The 22,689-nt window shown below is 47.7% G+C and overlaps 2 protein-coding genes across 7 annotated transcripts; one reads left to right on the top strand and one right to left on the bottom strand.

Annotated features, from left to right (window-relative positions):
- Positions 1-679: 679 nt before the first annotated feature.
- On the top strand, positions 680-16,754 carry zmp:0000000926 (ataxin-1-like). Of its 2 annotated transcripts, none has more exons than XM_067240242.1 (3): positions 680-848; positions 13,207-14,982; positions 15,146-16,754. In XM_067240242.1, the coding sequence occupies exons 2-3, from the start codon at positions 13,369-13,371 to the stop codon at positions 15,593-15,595; spliced, it is 2,064 nt and encodes a 687-aa protein (XP_067096343.1). In that variant the 5' UTR covers positions 680-848; positions 13,207-13,368; the 3' UTR covers positions 15,596-16,754. The 2 variants fall into 2 exon arrangements, with proteins under 2 accessions (XP_067096343.1, XP_067096344.1); XM_067240243.1 differs by lacking the exon at positions 680-848 and adding an exon at positions 9,670-9,793.
- Positions 16,755-16,914: 160 nt separating this feature from the next.
- Positions 16,915-20,047, bottom strand: irf10 (interferon regulatory factor 10). 5 transcript variants are annotated; one of them, XM_067239677.1, is made up of 9 exons: positions 20,020-20,047; positions 19,604-19,821; positions 19,130-19,325; positions 18,908-18,993; positions 18,522-18,573; positions 18,334-18,441; positions 17,800-18,186; positions 17,507-17,625; positions 16,915-17,337 (listed from the first exon to the last, which is right to left on the bottom strand). In XM_067239677.1, the coding sequence occupies exons 2-9, from the start codon at positions 19,775-19,777 to the stop codon at positions 17,212-17,214; spliced, it is 1,248 nt and encodes a 415-aa protein (XP_067095778.1). In that variant the 5' UTR covers positions 19,778-19,821; positions 20,020-20,047; the 3' UTR covers positions 16,915-17,211. The 5 variants fall into 5 exon arrangements, with proteins under 5 accessions (XP_067095778.1, XP_067095777.1, XP_067095780.1 ...); XM_067239676.1 differs by lacking the exon at positions 20,020-20,047 and having other exon boundaries at positions 19,604-19,910; XM_067239679.1 differs by lacking the exon at positions 20,020-20,047 and having other exon boundaries at positions 18,334-18,438; positions 19,604-19,910.
- Between the last annotated feature and the right edge of the window lie 2,642 nt (positions 20,048-22,689).

Below are 22,689 nucleotides of genomic sequence, written 5' to 3'. Positions count from 1 at the left end.
CAGGCAGACAGGCAGACAGGCAGACAGACAGACACGCAGATAGGTAGACAGGCAGGCTAACACTGACACTCCAACCACGATCCTGACTCCACTGAGCTCTGTCTAATTATACACTCACACAGAGAGAGAGGAAGAGAGAGGGGGAGAGAGAGAGGGAGAGAGAGGGAGAGGGCAGAAATAGAGGAATAAAGAGAGAGAGACAGAGAAGAGGGCAGACAGAGATAGACAGAGAGGGCAGTGTAAGAAAAGAGAGGAAAAGTGTAAGGCTTAGAGACCAGTTTAGAGTCTGAAGAAAAAAGAATGAGCAATAAAGCAATACTGTGAGTTACAGGGTGTTACTGAAAGGGAAGGAGAAAGAGATCTGTGTGAGAGAAAGTGTGTGGAGCGAGAGGGAGGGAAAGAGAGAGAGAGGGAGGGGATCAAGCAAGCTAGAGTGAGAGAGAGCACACTCATAAGGAAAGTGAGCTTGAGAGCTTGAGAGGTGAGTGAGCAAGTGAGACAGAAAAGAGAGAAAAGAGAGAGAGAGACAGAGAAAGAGGGAAAATAGTCAAGCAAGAGTGTGAGAAAAAGGGAGGCAGGGACGGAGCGATATGAGGAAAGGCTGAGAGAAAGAGAGTGAGAGAGAGAGAGAGACAGAGACAGAGAGGGCGAGAGAGAGAGAGAGAGAGAGAGAGAGAGAGAGAGAGAGAGAGAGAGAGAGAGAGAGAGAGAGAGAGAGAGAGAGAGAGAGAGAGAGAGAGAGAGAGAGAGGCGAACAGTATCAAAGCTGGATGTTCTTACGTGCTTTACTGCTGGCTGATCCAATGAGCATTCACTCCGTTACTCCCCACGCAAAGATACCCAGAGAGGTAGGTGACCCAGCCGCTTCCTCCTCTCTGAGTGTGTGTGTGTACGTGTGAGTGTGTGTGTGATTGTTTGTATGTGTGACTGTGCCTGTTTGTGTGGTATGTGGTACGTTTGAAGTGTATGTACTTGAAAAAGATCGCCAACCATAGACAAGAAGAAAAAACTATGTATAATACTGTACTGTTGTTGCTTGTTTAAAATTATGCTGTAACAGATCGCTTGAAGGCTAGCTGCATGTGTTCCATGTGAGCAAGCCAGTCTCACAAGTGAGTGTATAATATCAAGCAATGCACTATGTGTGTGTGTGCGCATGGGTCAGTGCTTGTATGCATGTGTGTGTGTGTGTCTGCTCCGTGATAGAGAGGTGTACCGCAGGTTCACCATTCAACCTGCCTGCAGATCAGAGCTCAGAATTAGAGCAGTGGGCTGAAATAGCCCCAGTCCAGAGATAGCCAGGGGCCTGCTCCTACTAAGAGGGGCAGGGAAGAGAGAGACAGAGAGAGACAGAGAGAGACTGTTACTTCATATGGGGGAACGTGGGGGTGTATGTGTGCGTGTGTGTGTGTGTGTGGGGGGGGGGGTGACAGAGCAGGCAGATATGGGGGGAGAAAACAAGACCTGGAGGGCAAAGATAGAGGTTCTGGTGCTGGTGGTGGCGGTTGTGTATGGAGGGGTGGGGGGGGGCAGAAGGAAGGTCACACGTTCATCAAGAGATAGACAAGTCATCAGTGATAGGTGGATACTGACAGAGTGGCAGACAGAGAGGGTCAGGTCATTGCAGGTAAACACATAATTAAATGTGACCCTCATAACCAGATGCATATTTTCCACACGTTCTCCTTCACATCAGGCCCCGTGCTGCTCTGGACTGCTTGAAGGGTCTCATTGGAATGTGGGAGTGTGTCTGTGTGTGTGTACAGTACATAGGATGAGTGTGTCTGTGTGTGTGTACAGTACATAGCATGAGTGCGTCTGTGTCTGTACATAGCATGAGTGTATCTGTACGTTGACATTTCCATCCATCTTAATGGGGGAGCAAGCGTGTGTTACTTTCATTTCAACACACACGTCCTCCTCTCTCCACCTCTCCTCTCTGCTTCTCTCCTCTCATCCTGCTCCCGTCTCTCCTCTCATCCTGCTCCCGTCTCTCCTCTCATCCTGCTCCCGTCTCTCCTCTCATCCTGCTCCCATCTCTCCTCTCATCCTGCTCCCGTCTCTCCACCTCTCCTCATCTTTCTCACCTCTCCCCTCCTCCCTTTTCCTCCCATCTCCTCCTCTCTCTGCGTGACATCTCTACGTGGCACTGCTCATACGAGCATGATTATTCCTCCCTGCTACCCAGCTCTGTGGAGCAGAGCTGTGTGGAGCAGAGCTGTGTGGAGCAGAGCTGTGTAGAGCAGAGCTGTGTGTAGATGTCTCTCCCAGTCATGCAACATCCTATAGGGCACTGCTTCCACTCACCTGGCCATGTGCAAATCTACATACACATCTGAAAGCATGTGTGTCACCTAGTGTTACCCAGCAGACCAGCTCTATGGTAATATTCCAGAGCTTGTCTCAGATATGTACTATGTATAGTAAGAGTGTGCATGATCAGCATTTAGAGGGCTCTGCGTACAGGAATCGATTGTTCTTTCAACTGTTTCACTCTTGTTTTCAGGTGTCTGATTTGTCCTTGCTCATAGCATGACTAGGCAAAGTTGGGTACCTCTCTATGACTGTGGGTCTGTGTACAGGGAGTATTTGTGCATGCAGGTTTTTTGGGGGGGTTGAGTTTCTGTGTGTACCTGTTTCAGTTTGAAGTTGAGTAAGCAGAGAGGACCTTTGCCTTACGTTGTATTGGTCAATATCTCAAACAGGAACTTTTTTATTCCCCTTTATGAACACCTCTCTCTGGCAGTCTATACACTGTATAATGATTTGAATGAAAACAACTGTCATGTAGATACACATACTGTCCGTGCATTCATGTTCTGTGAGAGAAGAGGACTGAACACTTCTATGTGCTTTCAGTTGTAAACCTATTGCAGCTTGAGTCTAGAATCTAAACGAGAATGAGCAGGGTGTCCCTCTCAAACATACACCTTTACTTTCACCCTCTTTCTAGAGTAATTCCATGGAGGAGGCCTCCAGTGTGAGGTTGAGTGGCTGCTGGCCCTTTAAGAGGTCTATTTTTACAGGGGCACACTCACACTCATGCATAGAACAAGGCAGAGAGAGAGAGAGAGAGAGAGAGAGAGAGAGAGAGAGAGAGAGAGAGAGAGAGAGAGAGAGAGAGAGAGAGAGAGAGAGAGAGAGAGAGAGAGAGAGAGAGAGAGAGAGAGAGAGAGAGAGAGAGAGAGAGAGAGAGAGAGAGAGAGAGAGAGAGAGAGAGAGAGAGAGAGAGAGAGAGAGAGAGAGAGAGAGAGAGAGAGAGAGAGAGAGAGAGAGAGAAGGTAGTGGGAGACTCCTCGCCCATGAGACTCTCTGTACTGTAACTGTAACTCATCATATTGGATCTTGGTGTTTGTGCATGTGGGTTTGTGTTGGCTTTTGCATGTGTGTGTGTGTGTGTGTGTGTGTGTTGGGGGGGGGGGGGGGGGGGCATGGGGGGCGAGGGAGGCTATCCAAGGAACCAGCAGATTACTGAAAATATAACATATCAGCATACATGCATGTAGAGCATGTTGACACACCAGTGGACAGGTATGCAGATCTGCATGAACAAGTGTTATGTGAGCACAAACACACATTGCTACATCACTGGTGTACACACAGAGACAATGAACTCAGGTGAAGCTGTGTCTTTGTTCTCTTTCCTCCAGTTAAATCTCTCTCTCTCTGTCTGTCTCTCTGTCTCTCTCTCTCTCTTTCTCTCTCTGTCTCTCTCTGTCTCTCTCTCTGTCTCTCTCTCTCTCTGATCCCACTCTCTCCTGTAAGGCGTAAGAGAGTACAACTCCAGCCAAGGGGAGCAGGGGGGAAGGAGGTGTATCTCTCTCTCTCTCTTGCGCTCTCATTCTCAGTTTCTCAATCTACCTCTTGGTTTCTCATTCTCTCTTCCACTCCTCTCTCTCTCTCTCTCTCTCTCTCTCTCTCTCTCTCTCTCTCTCTCTCTCTCTCTCTCTCTTCCCTTCTCTCTCTGTCTCTTTGTTGCTCTTTCTTTCTTTTTCTTTCTCTTTTTTCCATCCTCTCCCTCTTTCACTCTCCTCGTGAGCATCAAGTGCAGAGTGTAGTTGGGTTAATGTAGGTGGAGAGGCCTGGCAGGGTGTGATAGAGTGCTGCGATAATGACAGACCATGCATTATATAACATGCAGATTGCATAAGGCAGAGGGGTATTTCAGGCCCAGATATTGAGGATGTATAAGTAATTGTTGCAGTGGGTGTGTGTGTGTGTACGTCTGTACGTACCCTCCTTCTGTCCACACACGGTGCATGGAGAATATTTGTGGGAGAGCGCATTTTTCCTATTCAGGATGACAAGTCGGTGTGAATGACTACTGTGTGTACAGTATGACATTGGTGTGCAATTTGTGGGTGTTTGTTTGAGTGTGTCTACTGGATGACTGGCGGACCCAGCACCATGTAGTGGTGTGTGTTCCAAGTGTAAAGCCTGCTAGAGGACAAGCCCATTGTGGAAGCAGCAGGACAGCAGATTGATAGTGGGAGCTTATCTATGATCCCATCCTGCACTGGGAGGCCATCCAGCAGCTAGCCAGGTACAGTCCTCTGAAAATGTACAGGTCTGTTGACTATAGACATCCCTGCCAGACTGTCAGCAGTGATAGAAACAGCTGTCAGAGAACAATCCCACAAGAGTCAGGTGCTAAAGTGTTGAAGACGTGTGTGTGTGGCTGTGTGTGTATGTGTGTGTATTACTGTGTGTGTGTACGTGGAAGTGTATGTGTGTAAGTGTATGTACGTGTGTGAGTGTGCGCGCCGGTGTGCATGTGTGCATGCGTCTGTGTTGGAATGTAAGTGTGAAAACAGCTGTCAGTACATCACACATGGCTCCCTCTCACAGAGATCCCTCGGTTCCTTCCTTCCTCCTCTCCTCCTCCTCAGTCAGCTCTCTTCTCCCTGGGTTGACCTGGTTAACCCCAGTGTGCAGCACAGTAGAGCAGGCCTCCTCCTCCACACTGTGTCTATAGCTGGGGTCTGGAGCTAGCCACCCTGCCTCCCACCCTGCCTCCCACACCAGCCCCACCAGGGATGCCCACCTCAAAACACTTCACAGCTCCATACAAACGTACATACTCTCCGGGTTTCTATTTAATCTCTCGAATGATTGTGTGATCTCTGAAACCGAGGCTTTCTTCAGCTTCAGCCAGAGAGGAGACCGCAGAGTGCCAGGTGAAGGAGAAACCACTCAGCAGTGTTCCCTCCGACTGTAGAGACCGTCTGATTTCTATGTGTCTAATCCCTGTTTAGGGATGGAGAATGGTTGAACTCATATGATTAAACCTGACTGTGGTCACGGGGACTGGACTGTTGGATACTTTCTTTGTAACCTGGGCAATGGACTGTTTGTCGGCTGTGGTTGCCATGGTGATGCTATGTGTTTGCTTGCGTCTGACATTTTTCCGCCATGGTAATTATGAGAGACTGTCTGAGAGGTGATCCTAGGATCTACAGTATGCTTCCAGAAGGAATGTATTGGCAAAGCAGTTATCTGTCTTTCTCTGTTTCTTGCTCTCTCTTTCTTTCTATCATTCTCTACATCCTCTGTTAAGCAGGGACTCGGTGCTCGTCTAATCTGGTCTGATTGGCATGTGTCGGAGGCAGGCTGTGGGCATGGCTAGACATGCTGGAACAGTCTTCAACCCCTTACCAGTGGGGCCCTGGCAGGATTTAGAATGGCAGAATCTCAGTGAAGGAGTGAAGGGTGAGGCCAGAGTGCCAAGTACAGAATGCAGCGGGCTGTGTTGCAGTGTTTATTGTGTGTTTCCCCATAAGCAGCCACACATATCTGTGGTTAGATCTAGCCAGTAGATAGAGCACAACCAGCATCTTTTGAATCTCTGGAGGTGTAGACATGTACAAATGAAACTCCACGTGATATGATAATGAAATGTAATGAAAGAAAACAACACAACGCCCCCCGGCAAAAATGTCAGCAGAGTGGGCTTGTTACACCACTAACTGTTCCACCAACTCTTGCTGTTAGCAGGTATATGCGTGTGTATGCATCTGTCTTTGTGCGTGTGGATGTAGGTGTCTGAATGTGTGTGTGTATGTGTGGGTGTGTGTGTACTGTATGTGGATGTGAGTGTGTGTGTGTGCATGTGTGCGTGCGTGTGTGTGTGAGTGTGTGTGTACGGCATGTGTTTGTGAGTGTGTGTGTAGGTGTGTGTGTGGGTGTGTGTGATAGTGAGGAGATCTGCTGTAGTAGTTTTTAGAAAGGGGAGGATGAACGGGGCAGAGGAAGTTCTCTCTGCTGAGCAGCTGACCTGGATGTAATTAGTCAAGTCATATATTTAACTGATACTGCGTAAAAGCCAGCTTAAGGAGCCATAGCTGCCCTATTTATACCCCAGAGGCTGAAGGCCTGTACCACTACGCGGGGGGATTTCCTCCCAGAACTTTAGTAAGCCTGCTTTAGGCCGTACCAATGAGGATTCAATGGGATTAACCAAGCAATAGGCGACGCCAGAGTCTCTTCTCTCTTGCATCATTCTCTCCCTCGCTCTGTCTCTCCTTTTCCCTCCCTTCTGCTGTCTCATTATCTCCCAGTATGGCACCCTGCCATGTGTGCTGCAATACTCTACAGCTGGAGCATGTTTAACTCTTCAACTTGGATCTCCTATGTGCCCCACAGCAAAGGCTGCACACACTGGTGAGCCTTCACAGAGAACTCACACAGTACATGGAGGAAAGAGAGGACACTTCAAATCAAGTGCATTATTTGAGTTTCTCTATGTGTGTGTGTGTGTGTGTGTGTGTGTGTGTGTGTGTGTGTGTGTGTGTGTGTGTGTGTGTGTGTGTGTGTGTGTGTGTGTGTGTGCGTGTGCACGTTTATGTCTTTCTGAGTATATATATGTGCGTGTGTGTGATAATAGTAACTTGTGAGCCATAAGCTCAGCCTGGTTGGGGCTCAGGCTGTTGTGGCCATGCTGGGCTCATCCTGTTTAAGACTGGGTCAGAGCCTGAGCTGCTGACAGGGTGGCTGTGACCTGGCCTCTCGCCCAATGAGCTATAGCCCATATCACCCTGTCCTCTCATAGGCTTAACCCAGGCACCCTGGAGTGTAGGCCAACACACACAGGGACACTGTAGTACTCTCTCTCTATCTCTTGCTCGCTCTCTCTCTCTCTTGCTCTTTCTCTCTCTCTCTCTCTTTCGCTGTGTCTTCAGCACTTTGTCACACACACACATGTGCAAAAGAAAGTGGATGGCTGTGTGACTGCGGTTTAAATACACCCAGGGTGCCCTCTATACCCCATCCTATTCCGCTCTCCTCCCCTCCCCTCTTCTCTCTGGCGAGATCTGTTACATTCAGCAACAAATTTCTGCTGCATCAGACGTCCATCAGAGATCCACACTGAGGCTGAAACGTGATCAGACACCAGATACCTGCTACGTGTGAGGGGGGAAAAGAATACAAAACAAGGTTCTCATTAAAGAGAAGACAAGGAGGAGAGGGCTGGCTCAGGATGTGGAGAGCGGTGTGCTTCCTCTGCTAGTCATGTCTGATATTGTATGGGGTTTCACCTCCAGGCCTGCTTTGCTCCACCCTGCTCTGGTCTTGGAGCTTCACTTTGACTCATCTGACCTTTCATGTCTCCACATGGCCCTCCTGTGTGTCTGACTGGTAGCTTAAGTAGCACAAAGTGTCAGAGGCTGAACCGTGCCACTGGTCTTCAGCAGGAATGGACTGTGTGTGCGTGTGTGTGTGTGCGCGCGAGTGTGTATGTGTGTGAATGTGTGGATGCGGATGTGTTTGTGTTCGAATCGTAAACTTGCAGGGAGTAAACAATATGAACAGTCATTTCTAAGTTCTAGTAAGATCCTAGTAATTTGATGAGTCGTGAGCTTTCTGTCTGTTCCCCTTTCTCTTTGACTGGATGAGCACAGCTATTTTGTACTACGCTAAATGATGATGGAGGCAGAAAAAATATGTTGAACATTCAGCCTTGGGAATAACAGAATATAGGAAGCAAAATACATGCACGTGATTGTAAAGCCTTACACTGTTGTCTCATTATTTTCACTTCCAGAGACCATACAAAAACGAAAAAGGGAAAGGACTATTACTAGTGGCAGAAGAGGTGGTGTTGTACTGAGCAGCTAAATCCATCACCATAATGTATTGCTTGCACATTTATTTATGTGAGCTTGGCTTACAAGTCCATCCATAATTATAAACTGTTGACAATTATACCAAAAATATCATCCATATATATACAGCTCTGGAAATAATTTAGAGACCACTGCACCTTTTTCTTTCATAAAAAAAAGTTTAGGAGGACAATTTTGAGGAACAAAGGGGTCAAATTTGCAGTGGCCTCTTAAATTTGACCCTTCTGTTCCTCACTCAAAATTGTCCTCCTAAACTTTTTTCTAATGAAAGAAAAAGGTGCAGTGGTCTCCATTTTCTCCAGAGCTGTATGCTTGCTTGATCAAATATGTGTTGTATAAGACATTGTTTAATATTAATTGTAGTTCACTTAATTAATTAACCTTTAATTAAGAAAAACATTTCCAATGATCATAAAGCCCAATATCTAAAAGTATTGTTTTATGTATCTCTGGGTTATTCAGGGTAATTGAAGTCATTAGCATTTAGCCTGTAATTATTTTTATTTACTGGTACTGCTTTGCTATCTGTCATTGAAGAGGTTCAGCCATTCTTTAACATCAGGCACGGGGCTCAGAGTCTCAGCGGGTCTGGCGCTGAATCTTCCAAAGATCTCTCACTGAGTGTGTGTGTGTTCATGGATGTGTGTGTGAGAGCATGTGAGCCTGTGTTTGCATGTGTTCCTATATTGGTGCGTGTGTGTTATACATGTGAGGTTTAGATTTGAGTCAGAGGCAGCAGCAGAAGCCTAAGTCTGAGAGTGTGTGGGATGAAGAGCCTCCCCCACGTCCTTCCCTGTCTCTCATCAACACACTCATCAACTGCCTCTGCTTCTTCTCCCTCTCCTCCACCTTTCTTCTCTGCATTGTGTTAGTTCAAGTGTACTGATGTGAAAAACTATCATACAGGGTGAATGGGACTATACTGTGCATTCAGAGACTGTATGATGAATAACAATATATTGGCATGCAAATGCATAAGCTGCTGGTCATATTGGAATGTTTGCCAGTTTGCGTGTGTGTGCGCGTGTGTGTGTGTTTGTGTGTGTGTGTGTGTGCGTGTGTGTGTGTGTGTGTGAGAGAGAGTTTGTGCATGTGAACATGAGTGTGAGTGCATATGTGTGTGTATGTGTGTGTGTTTGATCTCTATGTGTGTATCCATCCCTTTCACAGTGAGTAAGGCATGTGGGCGGTAGCAGCAACTGGTCTGCTTATGTGGCGCTGCATAGCAGACATGTTTCTCACTGCTAGATATTACTCATTTCCTCAGCCATAGACGCACACTCACACACACACACACACACACAGACACAGTCTCAGGCAGGTGCTTATGCTCACACACTTCCACACAAGTTCACACACACACTCTAGCATACACAGGCTTGCATCTTCTCTTTGCTTTCCTTCAATCTAGTGGGCTTGCTGGTGCTATTACCCACGTATGAAGATAAGTTTAATTTAGTGACTGGAGTCTGGTGCTGCCGCTGGCGGTGTTGTTGGTGTTGTTGGTGGTGCTGGTGGTGCTGGTGGTGGTACTGCAGAGCTAGAGCAGGGAGCTGGGACTGGGCTGACAGGCTGACCCTCAACCAGGGGGGAGACAGAGAGCTGTGACCTGGGAGGACTGGAGCATGCATGGCTGCCAGCACAGGGACATCTGCTCATCCCACAATAAGGTCAGTCTCTGGAATATCCATACTGCAACAGTGTCTATACAGGCTGCTTCGTCCTCTCCACTGCTCTTTTCAGCATGAATAGCTTCAGTGAGTTGTTGATCCTGGTTGTTTATGAGTGGAGCGGTGTTGTAACTCTTGGTTTGTTCATACCTGTTGATGTACTGTAGCTGCTACAGTGGGTTCACTGAGGTCACTATGATTGTATGCCCAATCGGTTACTATAAGTTGACATGGCTAGTGGCTGTGGTCTGACGTTCAGTGGGAGGATTGCCTCATGACGAGACGGACATTTGGGCGGTAGTAAAATAACACTTCTGCCGCAAGGGAGAGGTGGATGAGCGCGCAAAACATGTTTCTTGGATTTGACAGAGACTGTTTGAGAAAAGGAAAAAATGTATATATTGTAAAATGGTTCATCCTTTCTTAATACTCGAGTGTTAATAACGTTTTTTTGTTTTTACTATTACTTATAGTACTTATAACGTATGTTATTTTTACGTGTCTACGTACAGCTTTTTAACATTTAATAGTGTTTTAATATCAGGTTATATACATGGTAATAAACTATCTATATTAACATGTTCGGAGAAAAGAAATTAAACTTTTCTAGTTACTAAAATGAATGGTCCGAGTGTTGGTTCGGTTACTTGAATTCCTTGAATGATCCATGTCCTTTTGCAGTAAGATTCAGTGTCCGTTTTTATGCAAATATGTTTTTCACTGCATCTGTACTTTCAATGGTGCACAGCCTTTGTGACCACTACCTTGCAGTTCTGTGAAATGGTGATTATGCCTTTATCTCACCTGTGTTTGAGTGCTGTGTTTATCCTGTAAGTGAAAAACTACAGGCTGCTCTCCAAGTGGAGAATCAAAGACGTTCTAACAGACTTTCTTGACACCACTCTTTGGCATCACTTGTTTTAGAACCACCGGCGCCTCCCGTTCTGCTGCTGTCAAAGGTTGAATTGTAGTGTTAAATTTTTTCGTGATGTCTTTGTCCTGCTTTTTCTATACTGCACTTAAAGACTCTGAATTAGCCGTGTTCATACTTATTTAAAAGCCAGATAATGAATGTTGTGTCTAGCAGAGCATTGTTATCATGTTTTGAGGAACAAATTGAAGGCCCAGGTTGAAAGTTGCAGTGAAACCTTTACTCTGTGAACATTTTGCGTGGGGACGTATTTGTTTTCATCGATTCGAGGATGATATGACTCAATTAGGTTGTGAGTGAATGAGTCAATGGAAATAAAGATTCTCTATACAGATTAACAATGTACCTAGGATTAGGTGTCACATACTGTAGTGCTATTTTTTTATATTAATCTATCTGGTACTGGTTCTCACAGTCATGTCATGGACTACGTAAAGAGAAAAACAAATCAAAACAAAAAACAGAAAAACAAAAGTATGTTCATTTGTGAGCTTAGTATATTAGTATATTAGCTCTACTAAAGGAATGAATGAAGGGATACATGAAGAGATGATAATGGAATGATGGAAGGTGTGTTCGGGAAGAGGACTCTGGGTGTGGCAGGGGAGGGGTTTGGGTCACGGCTGGGTCACTACAGCTTGTGCCTGGGTAACAGTGAGAGAAGTGGAAGGCAGAGGACAAGGAATGGATCGAGGATCGCATGAACATGAGAATATGACATGACAGAAGGTGTGTGTACTGGATGTGCGTGTGTGAATTGGACAATGGGATGAGTTGTGGTGTAATCTTCTCAAACTAACGTTAACTCCCCATCATGAGGCAGGGGGCTCGCAGAGTTAGCGTGTACTGTATTCTACACCTAAGTCTACAGTGTGTGCCGTCAGTACAGCTTCCATCACCACTCGATGGTAGGATGCCAGGCTGAGAGGTGCATCTCCCTGGCATCAGCACTACCTGCTTTTATTACAGATGTTTTCACATCTAATCAGTTCTATTAATAGGCTACCCTGGCTGACAACCCAAAGGTAATAAATTGGATTCCAGATGGCTTTAATCCCCCTTCTGTCCCCTGCCGCCCCTCTCTGGGTCTGGTCTGGGTGATTGACACAGACCAGAGCAGGGTGTCCTCTGAGAAGCCACTGAGACAGGCTGTTCTGTTCAGACGCTTATTCTTTTTTTGGACCTGTGTGAGTTGACGAGCGGCAGTTTGCCCGCCTCTCCCCTCAGTATCCCAATGCAACCTCCCTTTCCCAATGGATGTGTGGACTCAGTTTCCATGACGACGAGGTAGCGGGGAAAGCGAGACGGGGAGAGTTGGCAGAGTTCAGTCGGGGCAGACAGACGTGCGGGTGAGCACTGACTGGAGGGGCGGTGCTGCTGCTGGTGGCAGGAACAGCTGGGCTGAATGCACAGCGGCCATCACATCAGAGCAGCTCGTTCAGAGTGTTTACACCAGAATTCAAGAAACTCACACTCTGCTCTGAATGAAACACGGCTGTTCAGCTTTGACACATACGAAGGAGGCATACACACACACACACACACACACACACACACACACACACACACACACACACACACACACACGCTCACTTGCACTCACATGAATTCACACACACACACGTTCACTTTACCTCCTGTGGCGTACAATGTACAAACACACACATACACAAACACCACAACTTTTGGCGATATCTCCAGTGTTTCTGTCAGCTTATGTGGGTGGTGACCATCACTACTTATCGCTAGGGGAGCTACAGAGAGTTGTAACAGCCTGAGGGACTCTCTGTTTGTGTGTGTGTTTGTGTGTATGTTTGTGTATGCTTGTGTGTATTTGTGTGCATGTAAGGGAGTGTGTGTGTGGAGTAGTAGGCAGAAGTAGGACATAAAAAAAACAGCCCTCAGGGGTGTGAAGGAGGTGGTTCATGAAAATGAGAAAAACAGACCTCCATATTCCATCCCTCCTCTGAGAGAAAGATAGATGAAAAGTATCCCGCTGTGAGTGGTGCATCTGGGTGTTTATACAGCTATACCGCTATGCCTCTGAACTGCTCCGCGTGCACAATATGTGGTATATTTTTAGAGGACTTGTGGGAGTTCATTGCCTGAATGAGACTAGTCAGTTGAGTAGTTTCAGTCCCACCGCAGTGCGCATACATAATGACTAATTAGCTCCAGCTATCAGCCACTCGACTAGGTATCCATGACTTAATCATTGCTGATAAGCTGAAGTTGTTTGGGTTGGACTCTGAAGGACTCTGATAGCTAATTTCACTCCATCTCCGTCCTATTGGTTGTTGATCTCCAGCACTCTGCCTGCAAAGAAATGTTTGTTTCTGTGTGGCAAACCAGTACACTGACTGACTGACTGGTTAGTCATGACAGCTATGCTCTGACAGACTGTCGATATTATGTTTGCACCTCATTCAAAATCTCCCACCCTATCTCCTTCCCACCCCCCCCTGTGTTTCTGTCTGTGTAGGTGAGGAGTGCTTGTGTGCTGTGGGGTCATCAGTAATCGGACAGTGATGCCGTGTAAAGGCCCTCCCCTCTCTCCACGCCCCTCCTTCTCCCGTGAGGCCCATGTGACCTAGCCTGCAGTCACACTCAGGGGGACCCCTGCTGCCCCTGCTGGAGCCCACCCATGAATCCCAGCCCCGACCGCGGCAAAGAGTGCCTCCCCCCCAAGAAGAGGGAGTCTCGGCAGGGCTCGGCAGACCAGCGACTCCCCCTGGACGAGTTCAAATCACCCGCGCCCCTCCGGACCCGGCCCACCAGCACTGGGAGAGGGGAGGGGGGTAGGGAAGCCAGCGATGGGCTTCTAACTAACCCAAGCCTCCACTTCCTCCCCTCTCCCCCGCCCCTCCCTGCCCCAGCCCCCAGTGTTCCTTTACCCCTGCCATGGCCCCTGGCCTTCTCCCCTTCTGTCCCCCTCCCCTACCTCCAGGGCCAGGTAGGGGAGAGGCGGGGGTCTGCTTCTCCCTCCTGGAGAGACGAGCATCTGCCCCCACCCATCCCCAGGTGGCTCAGAGAAGGACCCCTTACTCTTCCTCCTTCCCCCTCCTCCTCCTCCTCTTCCTTTAAGAGCCCTTACTCAGCTGACTCCAGAGAGATGTGGTCCTACTACAACACTGGCCGGCGAGACTACTCCTCCCCTCTCTTCTCCCCCTCCCACCTGCTCAGCCATGGCCCTCTGTACCCCCCCGACCTCTCCCTGGCCGAGGGCAGGCACAGGTACCTGGGCAAGAGGCCCAATGGGCTGGATGGGCCAGGCAGCAGGACTGCCTCTGCATCCAGGGCGCTCCCCACAGGAGAGTACAGCAATGACCTCAGCCGAGCAAGATTGGACAGCAGTGCCCATGGTTCCCATGCCAACGGCAGGCGGAGAAACCAGGAGGAGCCTGCGAGTCGCTCCCATTCAGGAGGGCCGCTGTTCCCAGATTCCCTTGCTCAGGAGGGCCCTGACTCACATTCCTCTCTGCAGGACAGGGACCCCCGCGAGGCGGCCAAAATCTCCTCCAGTCCTCAGTCTCCTGGGACAGACCCCCAGGTAGGGAGGGGGGTCCTGCTGGACCCCCTGGGGGGCTCACCAGTCGAGGCCCACATTTACTACTCCCTTGGATCTGTGTACCCTGGTCTCCAGCAGAGTCACCACACCCAGGCCCAGGCCCAGGCCTACCCACTCTACAGCCCATCAGGAACACCTCTGTACAGGGAGCCGGGGGCCAGGCTCCACAGCTTGAGGAACTCTCAGCACTCACCCCAGGGCCAGCTCAACAGCCACGGGGCACAGCTCAACAGAGAGAGAGACCGCGAGAGAGAGCAAGTTAAAGACCGAGAAAGGGAGAGAGACAAAGAAAAACACAGAGAGAGAGACAGAGAGAAGGACCGAGAGCAGGACCGAGAGAGAGAACGAGAGAGAGAACGAGAGAGTGAACGAGAGCGACAGAGGAGCAGAGACAGAGACCTCTCACCAGGACAGTACCTATCCTATCCTCCTGGCTCCAGCCCAGCCCCCTACCCCCAGCCTCAGTCCCAGCCCCCTGCGCTCCTACCTCACTTTGCCAAGGGATCTCTGATCGAGCTGGCGGGCGGACGCCTGAAGCGGGTGGAGGAGCTGCGGACAGAAGACTTCCTGCGGAGCGCCGACACCTCCCCAGAGTTCCACCTGAGCACCTGCACCGTGCTGCTCATCACCCACGGCAACGCTCATGGTTTCAATCACCTGCAGGTGCTACTCACCGACCGGAACACTCAGGTCAGCTTTGCTTGCAACTGCTCTCAGAAGTGTCATACCCACAGCTGTAAAACTCTCATTTCGATTTTCTATTTACGTTTAGCTCAATAGCAGACATCTAAAGCCACTTCCTTCATTCAGAACTGCTACAACTCTCAGTTTGACTTTGTTATTGTGCTTCTAGGAGCTCCTGACAGTGTTGGTGGAGTATCCGTTCTTTGTGAGGGACCAAGGCTGGTCTTCCTGCTGTCCCCAGAGAACGCTGCAGCTCTACGGCCTGCCCTGCCGCCAGCTCACCGAGGGAGACGTCTGCCTGGCCCTCACCCCCACACCCCGCACACACACACGCACAGCCTCACGGGCCCAACGCACACACACCCGGCCCAGGACTGGACCAGAGTCCAACACAAGCAGGGAGGAGATGCCACCTCCTCCCCCTCCCCCTCCTCTCCCTCACCACGCCCTCGCCCACCCTCTCCCCCCTCCTCCACCCTCAACAGCAGACCGCCCTGTCCAGGAGCAGCCACGCCCACGCAAAAGGCGTTGGTCTGCCCCTGACCTTCTCCCCCCTACTGGGACTGACAAGCCACCTCCAGATTTACCTCACGGCTCTAAACAGAGGAAGTGGCAGTAGACTGCATCTACATGCACAAGTATGTACTTGCAAGTCTTCAAATAGCACACACACAGACAGACACAAATACACACACACACACAAGCACAAACACACCCTCCTTGTCTCTGTTGCACCCACCAAGACACACAATGGAGAGACCTCAAGGCAGGGTTGCAGGGAAGGAAAAAGAAAACGCAATTTACGGGTGTCCACACTGCTGCCCAACGTAGGAGCCGCGCCCTCCCCCTGCCTCCCCTCCCAACCACGTCCCTCCCTCTTCTCTCTGCTCAGCACAACTCTGACAGGGGGCAGAGGTCAGGGGAGGAGGGGGGGGGAGTGACAGTGAGACATCTAGTGAGACAATCAAGCACTTGTCTGTGTTCACTCTGTTTTTATAATGGTTGTCCCACATGCCTACTTACTGACAGTGTTTTCTGCAGGGTATCGATTTTCAATCAGTGTTATGAAAGTAAACTCTACTGAAGAAGTGCATATATATACATAAATATATGACTATATATTACATTCAAGATGTTATATTAATATGCTAAAAATATTTTAATGCAAACTCTGATTGTCACTTTCGTAATGCGTTTTCGTTTTTTTTATTTTTCTCGCTTCTGAGCCGAAGTCTAAGTGTGGATCTGGGCAGGCAAGGTGAATGTATCAGCAACTCTTCGCCTTTCATTCTCACCACTGGGGGTCAGGTCAGTTCGCCAAGGCATTACCCTCCAATATGTTCTTAACATTAACTCCGAAAAGGGAAGAACACTAATTACAATAGCGCAATCTCCACCCACACAGAAAGGTCTGTGCATTCTCGCCTCAACACTCGTGTTTTTCAATGGAGGACATTTTTGTATGAAAGAACGAAAGCAAAAGAAACTTGGAATGGTAAAGAGAGTAATGGTGCTAATGACACGTTGGAACTTGATGCTTTGTGAACGCCCCAGACCCCGGTGTAGGGTACGCTTCTGTGTCCTTTTCTTCATGTACTGTAAATGTCGGAGCGCAGGGACAACGATGAAAGTATTTTAAACTCAGATACGGGTATCTCCTCTGATTCAGCACACTCTTTCACTTTAGTTTTTCAACTTCGTTTTTGTTTGTTTGTTTTTCAAAAACAGAAACTTTTTTTCTTTGTAAATGTTATAGCTATAAAATGTATATTTTTAAAATTGTGAATCTGTTATATGATGTTCGCTAGAAATAAAAATAAAAAAGCTTTCTAGATTCAAATTGAGGTGTGACATTTTTCAGTAGCCTGTGTACAACACAGGCTCTTAAGACTGAAGAATGTACTAACATACCACAGTTACAGGAGTTCCTTTTAACAATACTTTATTTATTTTTAAATACTGTGCTGTACAGGTCTGATACAAGTGCCTTATAAACTTGGCACATTACAGTAGCTACTAGACTATTGATTATGAGGTCACAGCAAAGTAAAACAGCTCACTTTTCACATTATGCACAATTTAATTGGCAGCAACAGTTAGTCGACCACTAAATTTAAATGAAGTCTTGATAAAAATCTAGATTCAAGAGCGCTCTGACAAGTTGCCTATGCTCTGAGATTGAGCCTTTGTAGGTTTGAGGGGTGCCCCCCCCCCCCCCCCACAACCCACTCATCTTTAGGGCTGGGGAAGGGGAGGGGTGTCTGGCTGGCCCTCTTCTCCATGGGTTCTGAAGGTGTCCAAATGTTGCTTGTCTGCTGTCTGGACACTCTGCAGCAGATCTACAGCAAACAGGGGCACCACCTGGTCACCGGAGCACACAGACATAACAGACCACAGGTTAGCAGGCGCACGAGGACATCTGCTGGTGGCTGATGTACTTACAACCCCCAAGTTAGCTGGATTTCATTTCACACTGACTTAGCCTTCTAGGACTGACAAGAGACAGACAGAGAAGTAGAGAAGGACCCACCTGAGCCATGATAAGCTTATTGGTCTCCTGTAGGCTGGAGTTTGGAAACTCCTCCCCAAAGCAGAGGTCAATCTCATAGCGAGGCCTATGCCCCTCCCCCTGGAGATATCTCCTAAATTCTGAAAACAATGATTAAGAGAGCAAAAGGAAGAGAATGGAAGACAGGAAAAGAGAGAAATAAAGAGAATGGGGAACTGGTAGACAAGTGGCAGATATCTAATGTTCATATGTCATATGTCATATTCAGATTAGTTCCCTCTCCATGATTGTGCAGTTCTACCCCCCAGACGTACCACTCTGAAAGATATGCATATCCAGCAGCTTACAGGTCCTCTCCCTGTCCAGTTTGTTGGGCCTGTCAGTGTGCTGGGCCAAGGGCCCGCTCCAGTACACCCGGCCCTGGCAGAAGCGCTTGATGAAGAGGCCATCAGGGGCCACCCATACCAGAACTCCCCTCTCCAGGTGGGGGAGCAGGTGGGTCATGGCCTGGGTGATGTCTGGAGGCAGGTGCAGCACAGCAGGTGGAGGAAAGGAGATCTGCTGGGCGGAGCAAGGCCCGTAGATCCTCTCACTGCCCAGGGGGCCCTGACCCTGCAGGATGAAACAGCCGTCTGGAGAACAGGTAATCACATCCAGAACCAACTGGCCATGGTAGAACAACCGCACCTGTAGACGGATGTCTTCATACACACACACACACACACATAATGAGCTTTTAGTTTACATTCAGGATTTGGGATATGTGTCATATATCATGAGTTTCTGGTTGACAAGACAGATGTGAGAAAATAAAATGTTTTTCTAGAGTCTCCATGTGTGGGTCTTACCAGAGATGGAGGTGACAGTGAGAGCAGGGGCCGTGATGATCAGGGATGGTGACCTGGGGTCCTGTGGGGCCTCAGACCAGTGGTACATGTGTTCTCTTACCACTGCTTCTAGAAAAAACACACAAATAACCCAGTCACTTAGACTTCACATGGTACACACTGGACACATAGGGGATCTCCGTGCTTACCTCTGAGTATTTGGACTGCGTCTCCATTTTTACTTTGAGTTTTACAGTCCTGCTAAAACAGACACACACATGTTGTTTTCAATGGTGCCCATAAAAACCTGAGACTTTCATAATATACAATTTTCAGTAGTTGAGCCTTGATGAAAACGTGTTGCTGTTACAACCACTTTCCTCTAGATGGAAGCACACACGAATCACTTTTTTAAACCACTTAGGAAGAGCGACAACACTCTTCTTACGAAGAAAAGCTCCAGTTCAGCTTTAGTTTAATGCATCTATCATAATGTCCATCTATTAAACTACGTTGTTCATCTAAAGTTACAGAAAGGAGATTTTGTCGATTCACTGATTCACTCTGAAGGGGTTTTGTTTGAAGGTTGTGTTACCTGCGGCTGGGGAACTGGGAGGTTCTGTGGGGGGATGCAGGAGGGGCTACCATGGTTGATTACATGAGCCTTTATCTGAGAAAACTCTGAAGGGATGATCAACAGAACAGAGGAAAGTTAAAAACAATTAGGAACAAAGATCATAGGATACAGAACCGAACAGACTAAAAAGAAGAGAAGTGGAGAGGAAACAAGAAGAGAGAAGTGATGTGTGGAGTATACCCTGGCCCATGTCTGTGTCTGTTTCAGTGTTGATACGGTAGACCTTGTAGGGCTCAGACAGGTCCAGCTGGCTGTGCTCTGGAACCTCCTGGAAGTCTGTGCTCTTATTGAGGGCACAGCGCAGACGGGTCTTCCACATGGTGGGGTCTGCCTTATCCCTCCCCTCACGATACTTCCCTTTATAGACTGCCCAAGCCTGTATCACACATAATAAGATAACTGTCTCAGCAACTGTCTCTGTTTACCAACAGGAGTCAATGTAAGACATTCTTTTAACACATAAGCACATCTTGAGGAATTAAAGAATCCATAGGAAATTACTTAAATTACTGTAAATCATACTGTAAATGAACTACATTTATATTTAATTAGTAAAACAATAAATACATTGACATCTACGACCAAACCCGTTTACAGTATAATTGCTACTGATGGTAATTATTGTTATGTGACAGTTTGCAACTACATCCTGACCTTAAATAGAGCAGCGTCTTCGTTCTGTTTATAATCCTGCTTTGCAGCATGCTTCCACGGAATCCTGAACAAAGTTTTTTCCACATTCTCCCAGCTCAGTCCTGCATATTGTCCGCTGTCTATTTGAGCAATCAGCCATTCTTTGAGGCGCAAGTTCTTTATCCGCTCTTCCATGTTAAACTGACATTACAAACATAATTGACACATTTCCAGAAAGCCTGTTGATGGCGCGACCACAGATTCAAGACATGGTGATAAACAATATATTTCTTAGATTTGTAATAAACAAATGATTACATTCAATACTAAATATGCCGCAAAATAAACACAATTCAGTTGCAATGCTTCAATATACCAACAGCAATACCCATCCCTTTCCACCCAAGAACTAACAACGACTAGTGAATGTAGCTCACCATCATGTGAACGATTAGAGAGTGCTTTACAATCGAAAACGAAAGTTAGAAGTTAGATCACACTTTTGGTTTCCTGTTGAAGCCTATTTCAGTAAGGTGGGGGGCAAGGTTCTGGGTTGTTGCCCAACGGTCTTTGAAATAACGAATATAGCTCTTTGCTGTGTTCAAATGTATTAACACTTGAAGAAATTAAACATTATTCTTGTATTAGAAAGGTGATGTGGGGATGTCCCCATTAGTGAAACAATGTTGTGTAAAATAAACTCAGCTTCCCGATACCTTTGCAAGTGTGTTTGTGTGGGTGTGTGTGCGTACGCGTGCGTGCGTGTGCGTGTGCTTGTGTGTGTGTCTTAAGTTGTAACACTATAATTAAGTTAAATCACCTGTGAGCCTTGTGTAGTTTTCGATTTGTGTAAAAAGAAGAAATGTGATAAAGAGCAAGTGAGAGACACAGAGACAGTCTGAAAGGCTTATTGTTAACCAATATAACAGATGCATGCTCTGCTAAAGTGAAAGTTGATGTAAAAAGGGACTTTCTGTTTGAAGCCACTCCCCATACTTAAAAAGTAGAGGCGGCACTTTTTACTGGCCAAACGAGATCAGGTCAGAGCTGACAATAAAAAGAGAGAAAATTATATAACCGCAATGGGTTATTGTTTAAATCAGACAATGTGTCAAACGAATGAATTTATTACACACACTCACACTCAGGCTCACTAGTACAGCATTTTCATCAGTAGATGGCAGGCTAAGTCCAACACACACAGATAAATAACAGAGGTGCTTGTTTGTCTATTTCTGAGTGTGTGTGTGTGTGTGTGTGTGTGTGTGTGTGTGTGTGTGTGTGTGTGTGTGTGTGATGTGTGATGTGTGTGTGTGTGTGTGTGTGTGTGTGTGTGAAACTTCAAAACATTGTTTGGGGTAGTTATGTCATCCCTTCACACTAATCTGGACACGTTTTCCTATTTGGAGTCCTCACAGAGCCAGTACCACAGAGGTAACCATATCTGACAAGTAGCAGCCATCAGAATATGTGACCCTACTGTAACTGCTTGATAAAGGAGTTAAACTTCAAAATATTGGGTAACACTTTATTTTGATGGTCCTTCTGTTGAAAAACGGTTTCAACACAGTTTCAAACAGTTTTGTTGAATGTAAACAAATACATTGTTGACATGCTACTGAGTAGTTACTGATAACCTATAGTGTGTCAACAGACGGACCATCGAAATAAAGTGTTACCGATCTTGGGATCAGAGGGGTGATGAATGGGTTTACTGCTGACACCCAGACTCAGAGATTTCTGGAAAACATGTTATGTGACTGTTTTTGTGTGTGTGTTCACATGCAGATGTGTGAGTGGCCTTGTGGGTGTGTGTACTTGTTATTGTGTGGCTATTTGTGGGTGTATGTCGCAGAGGGTTGTCAAGTGCCAAGCTCTGCCTAAAAGCATTCATAGTACTGTTGTTTCTCCTGCTCTTTGTGATAAGGTAACAGTGGATCCTTTAGGGACATGGAACAACGTAACACCAGGAAGAAGTGGAGGGGGTGGTGATGGATGTGGTGGGTTGGAGGGCAGTCTGGGGTTGTTGGGTTCTGGTTTGGGCCTAGGGGGAGGTGAGGAGGTGAGAGGGGGAGGTGAGAGGGGGAGGTGAGGAGGTGAGAGGGGGAGGTGAGGAGGTGAGAGGGGGAGGTGAGGAGGTGAGAGGGGGAGGTGAGAGGGGGAGGTGAGAGGGGGAGGTGAGGAGGTGAGAGGGGGAGGTGAGGAGGTGAGAGGGGGAGGTGAGGAGGTGAGAGGGGGAGGTGAGAGGGGGAGGTGAGGAGGTGAGAGGGGGAGGTGAGGAGGTGAGAGGGGGAGGTGAGGATGTGAGAGTGGGAGGTGAGGAGGTGAGAGGGGGAGGTGAGGAGGTGAGAGGGAGAGGTGAGGAGGTGAGAGGGGGAGGTGAGGAGGTGAGAGGGGGAGGTGAGGAGGTGAGAGGGAAAGGTGCCGGCCGAGTCTGCTGGGTGTAAAGAGGGCCGGAGCAGGGGCAACCAGGAGGTCCCAGTAACACACAACCACTTTACCAGCCCATCAACTTCTAAGGAACGAAGATATAGATTTTTTTGATTACAGAGCATCTTCTCAGTAAGAGACTGGATGAACATGAGACACTGTGTTGTTACAATCATCGCAGTTCTCTTTCACCAGGGAGAGTGGAGCTAGGAATCCTCACGCAGGCTGGGGGTTTGTGGGAAGGAGACTCCACGCCATCAGACGTGAAGCTTCAGACCTGCTTCTCAACTCGCCATACACAGACAGGAAGAGGTTAGGAATTCCCAGATATCTTTGACCTGGGGGTGGTAGAGGCCTGTTCCCCAGTCTCTCACTTCAGAGCACCCCTTGACCCTGACATACACACGGCCATGCACACACACAGACACACACATATACACACACGGGGGCTGAGTTTAGCTGTGCTGGAAACTCAGCGGGTGGCATGGAACACTAATCCAAACCAGGCTATGCAATAAACAGGATGTAGGAAAGGCAACCACTCGATGTGGAGACTGGGAGAAGGTTGGAGAAAGAGAGTGTGAGGAGAGTGCATAGGTAGGTATATCATGTGTGTATGGAAGATATAGAACGTCTGAGAGAAAGGTATGTCCCAGATACTACGGGGGGTTTTGTGG

The sequence above is a fragment of the Osmerus mordax genome, chromosome 7, assembly GCF_038355195.1.
Source record: "Osmerus mordax isolate fOsmMor3 chromosome 7, fOsmMor3.pri, whole genome shotgun sequence".
NCBI classification, from domain to species: Eukaryota; Metazoa; Chordata; class Actinopteri; order Osmeriformes; family Osmeridae; genus Osmerus; species Osmerus mordax.
This window is presented reverse-complemented; position numbering and strand designations above follow the sequence as displayed.